At 42.4% G+C, this 8,303-nt stretch overlaps 1 protein-coding gene across 1 annotated transcript; it reads left to right on the plus strand.

Annotated features, from left to right (window-relative positions):
* Positions 1 to 1,681: 1,681 nt before the first annotated feature.
* On the plus strand, positions 1,682 to 7,958 carry LOC113405087 (dnaJ homolog subfamily C member 2-like). The gene is made up of 9 exons (XM_026663398.2): positions 1,682 to 1,823; positions 1,927 to 2,048; positions 3,592 to 3,741; positions 4,331 to 4,419; positions 4,506 to 4,575; positions 5,343 to 5,527; positions 5,950 to 6,050; positions 6,978 to 7,085; positions 7,723 to 7,958. The coding sequence occupies exons 1-9, from the start codon at positions 1,682 to 1,684 to the stop codon at positions 7,923 to 7,925; spliced, it is 1,170 nt and encodes a 389-aa protein (XP_026519183.1). The 3' UTR covers positions 7,926 to 7,958.
* The last annotated feature ends 345 nt before the right edge of the window (positions 7,959 to 8,303 follow it).

An 8,303-nucleotide genomic window follows, 5' to 3' on the forward strand; every position in this document is an offset into this window, starting at 1 on the left:
CCGAGCTGTGGCTGCTTCCGCTGCCCCTGGGACCACTGCTTAGGCGGTCCCCAGGGCCAGCCGCACTGGCCGCTGCTCGGGCAGTCCCTGGGGCTGCCTGAGCAGCGGCCGGTGCAACTGGCCCCAGGGCAGCTCCAGCAGTGGCTGGCTGCGGGGCAGCCCGAGCGGCCGGCTGCGGAGATGCTCTAGCAGCGCTGGTGCAACTGTCCCTGGGGCCGCCTGAGCAGCTGGCCCTGGGGTCAGCCACACGGGCCGCTGCAGATGTCATGGAGGTTGCAGAAAGACACGGAATCTGTTACTTCTGTGACCTCTGTGACAGATACGGAGCTCTAACTATAATGTAGGTATACAACTGGTTGGAAAACTGTTCCCATAGAGTAGTTATCAGTGGTTCACAGTCAAGTTGAAAGAGCATATTGAGTGGGGTCCCACAGGGATCGGTCCTGGTCCTGGTTCTGTTCAATAGCTTCATAAAAGGTTTAGATAATGGCATAGAGAGTACATGTATATAGTTTGCAGACGATACCAAGCTGGGAGGGGTTGCAAGTGCTGTAGAGAATAGGATTAAAATTAAAAATGATCTGGACAAACTGCAGAAATGGTCTGAAGTAAATAGGATGAAATTCAATAAAGGACAAATGCAAAGTTTAGGAAGGAATGATCAATTGCACATATACAAAACAGGAAATGACTGCCTAGGAAGGAGTAATGTGGAAAGGGATCTGAAGGTATAATGGATTTACAAGTTAAATATGAGTCAACAGTGTAACATTGTTTAAAAAAACAAACAAGCATCATTCTGGGACATATTAGCAGGAGTGTTGTAAGCAATACATGAGAAGTACTCCATCTGATAAGATGTATCCAGTTCTAGGTGCCACATTTCAGGAAAGATATGGACAAATTGGAGAAAGTCCAGAAGAGAGCCAAAAAAATGACTAAAGGTCTAGAAAACATGACCTGTGAGGAAAGAGTGAAAAAACTGTTTTTGTTTAGTCTGGAGAAGAGAAGACTGAGGGGGAACATAATAATTTTCAAGTACATAAAAGGCTGTTACAAGGAAGTGAAAAATGGTTCTCCTTAACCTCTGGTGATAGGACAAGAAGCAATGGACTTAAATTGCAGCAAGGGAGGTTTAGGTTTGACATTAGGAAAAACTTCCTAACTGTCAGGGTGGTTAAGCACTGGAATAAATTGCCTAGGGAGGCTGTAGAATCTCCATCATTGGAGGTTTTTAAGAACAGGTTAGACAAACTCTTGTCAGGAATGGACTAGTTAGTTCTGCCTTGAATGCAGGGGCCTGGACTGGGTGACCTATTGAGGTCCTTTCCAGTCCTTCACTTCTATGAGCCTATGATTACTGAACTGTCTTTTATGTTAGACTCTGTAGTGTGGTTGAGCTGTTGTGCAAGGATTCAGGGTTTGCACTTGACCTTTGTGGGCCAACAGCTGATGCTCGTAACTCTGCTTTTGCTACAGTTGAAATTTGAAGCATCTGCAAATTGGTTCTTGTAATGGAATTCCTGACAGGACCCCTTGCCCCCCCTCCCCCCCCCCAAAAAAAAAACCTGTCAGGGACAGTACTTGGTCCTGCTAGTGAAGGCAGGGGACTGGACTCGATGACTTTTCAAGGTCCCTTCCAGTTCTATGAGATAGGTATATCTCCATACATTTATTAACAATGCTGGTGATTGGCAGAGCTGAACTAACACCATGCCTTCCAATTTGTAGTCGAGATGAGAGGAGGTGGATAGAAAAACAGAACAGAGCAGCCAGAGCACTGAGGAAAAAAGAAGAGATGAACAGGATAAGGACATTAGTTGGTAAGTATAAATGCTGCCTTTTTAAGAAGAGGCATTTGGTAACTAGCAGTGAAAAGGTTTAGTGGCCCCTTTCATGGACACAATGCTTTGTTTCCTCTGCTAGACAATGCATACAGCTGTGATCCTAGAATAAAGAAATTCAAGGAAGAAGAAAAGGCAAAGAAAGAAGCAGAAAAGAAAGCAAAGGTAGAAGCAAAACGAAAAGAACAGGAAGCAAAAGAAAGAGTAAGTTTGTAAATTGTTTATATGGGTTGAGAAACTCAGAGACTTAAATGTACCTGATCAGCTTCCAGGTCTGATAGAGGCCACACACTGAAAATTACACCGAGGCCTGAGACTTGCTATTTTCAGTCTTGTTCCAGTGCCAAAAAGGCACTGCTATATTGAGGTACCAGTGACCCTTTTAAGATTGAGAGTGAGATGTGGGCAGGACACAGCCCTGGCAGCCAGGAACTTCTAAAATCAAATCCCTGTTCGGTGCAGACTTTCTTTATTGCCTCAAGCAAGTTCCGTTAACATTTGTGGCTTAGTTGCCCCATCTGTAAATTGAAATAATTGCTTACTTTATGGGAGTGCTCTATGGACTGATTGGTTATTATCTGTAAAGCCTTGGAAGATGAGCAGCAGCTTGCACTTGCTAATGCAAGCAATCTGTGAGATAGCTGCTGCTAAAATCTTAGCGTGATTGAAGAGGTTGGGACGTAAAAGATGCTAATCCAAATGGTATGATTTTAAAAATCATATTTTGCAGTCCGCCAGCAATAGCACTTCAGAGGAGCAGCACAAATGCTTACAGAACCATTAGATTTTTCTAAGGACTGGTCCTGAAGCAGGAATAAAATTTCTTCTAAAATGTAAATCTGCAGTGGTTCATGTCCACACTACCCTCCTTGGGTCGGTGGGGCAGATCCTCACCAGGAGCGCCTCCACCAACCTAAGAAGGGCAGTGTGGGGAGCTAAGAGTCCGGTTTCTCAGCTCCGCTGGCAGCTCCCTGCTGGGAGCCCGGTTGCCCCACAGGCTTCCAATGGGCTTCCCCCTCCTCTGCTCCCCATTCCCCGCCAGGAGTTGGGGAAGGCACCTGAGGCTTCTTGCCCCCAGGGAGCAGGGTCCAGCTGCCTTGGCTCTCCCCTCCTTCACCCCCCCCCCCCCCCCGCCGCCCAGCCTTCCCATCTTCTTCCCCCCCCCCCCCCCCCCCCCCCCCCCCCCGGGAGCCAGGCAGCCTTGTCATTTTCACTGCTCACCCAGAAGCCCTGGCTCCCAGTGAGGGGAGAGCCACTAGGGCTTCTCAAGCTGCCCGGCTCTCCAGAGGAGCCGTGGGGCAGCTGGGTTCTAGCTGCCCAGCTTTCCTGTCAATTTCACAGCGCCAGTCATGAAATTGACAAGACTGCCAACAGTGGATGTAAGGGACACTGTGTCTACACAGACAATGCATCGCCCTAACTACACCAACATAAGTCTTATGTGGGTGGAAGGCTGTGGTGTAGACGCTGACATAATTAGGTCAACATAAGCTGCCTTATGTCGACTTAACTGTGTAGCGTAGATCAGCCCTTAGAAACTGGGTATCTTCAGTGCTAGTGAGGTATTTGTTAATTAATGCCAGGCAGTGTGTGCATATGTGCTTGCGCATTCACCTTTTGTTTATTTCTTAAAAGGTCAATCTTCCAAGTGTTTAAGTATTGATAGTTTTATTCACCTTGTTAAAGTAGTGCATCTTGTGCATCTTACACGAGAAGGCCTACTAAATTTTTTTCCCTTTGATTGCAGCAAAGACAAGCAGAATTAGAAGCAGCACGGTTGGCTAAGGAGAAGGAAGAGGAAGAAGTTCGACAACAAGCATTGCTGGCAAAAAAAGAAAAAGATATACAGAAAAAAGCAATTAAGAAGGAAAGGCAAAAATTGAGAACAACATGCAAGGTATGCATCCGAAGAAGTGGGTTGTAGCCCACGAAAGCTTATGCTCTAATAAATTTGTTAGTCTCTAAGGTGCCACAAGTACTCCTGTTCTTTATGCAAGGTATAGATGTCATTATAGCTGAATATAGACTGTATTAATGAAATTGTCGCACCCGGTTAGACCAGAACTTTTGCTTTCATGTCAAATCACTCATGTATGTTTATCCTTATAAATGGAGGTGGAAGGTGGAAATTGTGTCCATAGGTAAAAGTGTTTTTTTTTCTCCACGTGTCAGAAACACTTGTATTGTTGTTTACAAGTAAATGTCATTATAGATTTTTTTTTTTTTTAATACAGAATCACAACATGAAGAGATGCTTTGGTCTGTAAAGACAAACCAATGTAGCTTTATGAAGACTATCAACTAAAAAGCAAAATATAAAAGTACACACCCATAGTCCAATTTCAGTTGCATGAAAAACATCCAATTTATTTTAAGGCTATTCAGCCCCAGTTATAGTAATACTGGAGGAATGGGTGTGTTTTGAGACGCTCTTTGAATTTCATTGCCCTATACCGTCAATGGAAAACATGTATTTCTGCTTTCAGAACTGGAATTACTTTTCTGATAATGAGGCAGAGGGTGTTAAAATGATGGAAGAGGTGGAAAAGCTTTGTGATCGTCTTGAACTAGCAAGGTACGTTTTCCTGACCCTCTTTACTCTATATTTTGATATCCATCTTTCTACTAGATCTCCAATATAACTTAACAATTTATTTTTAGTCTGCAATGCTTGAATGAAGCACTTACATCCACGACAAGGGAAGGAGGAAAGGCTGCTGTAGAAAAACAGGTAATTATACATGGTGTCAAATCAATGTAATGAAAATATTTAGATTAACTAAGCTTTCCTGACTGTCTGACAGCATCTAAACAAGTTGGATATTAACTTAAGATATGCATCTTAGACTGGGTTCGTTACATGGTAAGAATGGCCACCAAGACCTGTTTCATAACACAAAGAAACGAGACTTTGCCGCTACTTCCACAATAAATAGCATAGTTCAGGGTTAGTCTAAGGCGCTGGTGCCAGCAGAGTAAGAGTTTATGCATTTTAGATTAGTACCTAATCATCACAGTCAGTAACTGGTGTAATATCCCATAAAATTTTAGATAAGGAAGTTCATATTCCTCAGCAGTAGTGAACTACTCTGGGAAAAATGGCCCAATCTTTGCTTATCTTCATTATGCAAACAAAATCTAGCCTCTGTGCCAATGACCAAGAGTCAGCAGTCAGTCTAGACTTCCCCTACAATATTGTTGCTCAAATATTGGAAAAGTGTCTAGTTTAATTTCATGAGTTTGCACTCATTATACGTCAGTTTTTTTGGCGTGCCCATGAGTATGTCTACACATAGCTGTATCTATGTCATGTGTTGGGGAAATAATGGTGGAATAGGTAGACTCTCTTTCCACAAGTGTGATGTATAAGAATAAGAAAACCAGGGAAAGTTGAAGGCTTGAAGCAATTCCAGTAGCTGAAAATGTAGAAGGGACTTTAATTTTGGATTTGTGGAATAAAATGTTAATATTAATTGATGCATATTTTTATTCACCTAGATAGAAGAAATAAATGAACAGATCAAGCAAGAAAGAGAAGAAGCAGAGGCTCGTTTGCGCCAGGCAACGAAGAGTTCAGAGAGATCAACAAGCGGTGGCGGAGGTGGAAGTAAAAATTGGTCAGAAGATGACTTACAGTTATTGATTAAAGCTGTGAACCTCTTCCCCGCTGGGACTAACTCAAGGTACTTTTTCATGTTTTAAATGTAAAAGACAATTATTTTTTTTAAATAACAAAACATTTTCCAACTTGTGGCATTCCTCGTGAGATTTCAGAGCATCTGAAACAGTATTTTGCTGTAGGGCCTCTACAATGTCCCTCCATGTATGCTTTAGAGAATCCCTTCATTTTATCTCAGTGCAGGGCAGAGACCTTAGTAAGAGGCCAACCCAACCTCAATGCAATTTAATAGAAAAGTTCTGCACTCCATTTACTGTGGACGTAAAGTAGCATATTTAGTTTCCAAAGAACTGAGAGTGCTAAGGATTATAGATATGCTATTGCAAGCATAGACCTCACTATAATTAGCTAAGAAATTAAACATATCTCTCACTGCTATTCTACCGTGTGCTATTTTGCATTGTTTGTTTTCCATTCTTGGTGTAGGTGGGAAGTTATTGCCAATTATATGAACTTGCATTCTACTACTGGAATAAAACGAACAGCAAAAGATGTCATCAATAAAGCAAAGAGCCTCCAGAAACTTGGTATCTTTATTATCTTTGTAAGATGGTCTGCGTGCTTCTATATTATTTCTGTAATAAGTTATTTTTCTTTAAATGCAAAACAAACCATTCATTGTCCATTCATGGAAACCGTTTCTATCTTCATTAAGTGAAAGCAGATGCTATTATTAGCACAACCACTTGCCTTAGCTCATTCTGAGTGGAAATCATCTTTGTCAAGATGAATTTTTAGATCAGTGCTGCTGTGATGAAGAGATTTTACCATAAAATACAAACAGGCGTTGTGCAACGGCTAAACCACCATGCTGTGTTGTTGAGATGCAGTTCAGTTTAAGACTGAACCATCACGATGCTATCTGTATTAATCATTACGGAAAATAAAAACTCGAAGAACACCAAGACATTCCTTTCTTCCTGCTCAGTATTCCACTAGCGAGAGAGTGCATTATTTAAAGGAGTTTCTCAATCACTTTGTACCAAGCTACTTGCTGGGACAAGAAAGAGACTTAAAACGACCGACAATATCCTGAGTACCTGCTGATAGAGCTAGTTATCCACACTAACGCTTGACTACAGGATGAGGCTCTAAATCTGTTATCACTCCTGGGAACAATCCCACCTGGCTACAGTGGGACTAAGCATGTGATTAGGGCTGCAGGATCAGAACCGTGCCCTGGAAAACAGCTTTTATGGTACAGTGTAAACATTAGAATAAGATTGAAGCTGTTGGATATGTCACTTTTGGATCAATATAAATCTCACCTAGTTTTCATCTAACAACCCTTATTGCTAACCTTTGAAATGAAACGTTACATTCATCTTCAGAATATTTAAATGCTAGCTTTAGGCTAATCTGCTATATGATATGTTAGGCATTATGTATGGCTTTTTAAACTTCCCATTGTGGTCTCTGGTCTTGTCAACTAAATGAATCTGTATTGTCCTCAGACCCTCATCAAAAGGACGACATAAACAAGAAAGCTTTTGATAAGTTTAAGAAAGAGCACGGAGTGGTACCTCAGACAGAGAGTGCTGCACCTTCAGAGCGATTTGAAGGTAAGGCTGACGGAGAACTATTTTCAGCCCTTCACAAACAATTCTATGGCTGTAGTTATGCTTGATAAAAGATAGTGGCCCAGATTCCTCGTTGGATGTCTGCAGGTGAAATAAGAACCATACTTCAGTGAGTGCAGAATATGGCCAAATAATGTGTTGGCCCAGGACACTTATTCATTTGTGGCAGCTGTTAGATTTAATGCAGTTTTGTGGGGGGCTCTCGTCTCTCCTAAAGATCCTTCTCATTTCCCCAGAAGCAACCCCGGCCACTAGAGCCACACTGTCAGGAACTGGGGGGTACAGGAGATCCACTGTAGGGGCAGAGAAGGTATGGGCCCTCTCCCCAGATGAGCTTGGCTTTGCATAGAACCCCAAGATCTGTCCAGGACACTTCCTTCCCCAAGAGGCTTTCCTAGAAGTGGATGATCATTTCCTTACTGAAATGCAAAAGGAAGCAGTTATAGGCTTCTTAAATGGTTTAGAAGGCACAAGTTTCATAGGAATATCAATTTCTTAGCAGCATTCTCGCTAGCTCATCCCATGGCAGGGGCAAAGTTTTATATAATTAGAGGACTTCTGGCTAAACATCTAATATTTCATCACTATTCTCATTTATCAATGGCTTTTTATAAAACAGGACTAGTCACAGATTCAGCCCCTTGGACTACAGAAGAGCAAAAACTTTTAGAACAGGCGTTGAAGACGTATCCAGTAAATACTCCTGAAAGATGGGAAAAAATAGCAGCTGCTGTCCCAGGCCGGTCAAAAAAAGACTGCATGAAGCGCTATAAGGTAGGAAATACTGTTTTGTCTATGGGGTTAGCCTGCTGCAATATCTAGTCTCCACAACTGCCAGAGCTGCTGTTTCTTCAAGGAAAACAAGTGGTAAATATTAGTTGGTCCCAGGATATGAGAGACACAAGGTAGGTGAGGTAATAATCTTTCATTGGACCAACTTCTGTTGTGGGAGGGATAAGCTTTTGAGCTTCACAGAGCTTTCATTCAGGTCTGGGGAAAGTAACCAGTGTGTCTATGCTAAATACAATTTGGACTAGATTGTGAAACAAGTATCGGGGGGGGGTTGCCCTGTTAGTCTGTATCCACAAAAACAACGAGGCCGCCAGTGGCACCTTCAAGACTAACATTTATTTGGGCAGAAGCTTTCGTGGGTAAAAAACCCACTTCTTCAGATGCATGGAGTGAAAATTACAGATCCAG

This window comes from Terrapene carolina, unplaced genomic scaffold (genome assembly GCF_002925995.2).
Source record: "Terrapene carolina triunguis isolate 2854851 unplaced genomic scaffold, T_m_triunguis-2.0 Scaffold33429, whole genome shotgun sequence".
NCBI classification, from domain to species: Eukaryota; Metazoa; Chordata; order Testudines; family Emydidae; genus Terrapene; species Terrapene triunguis.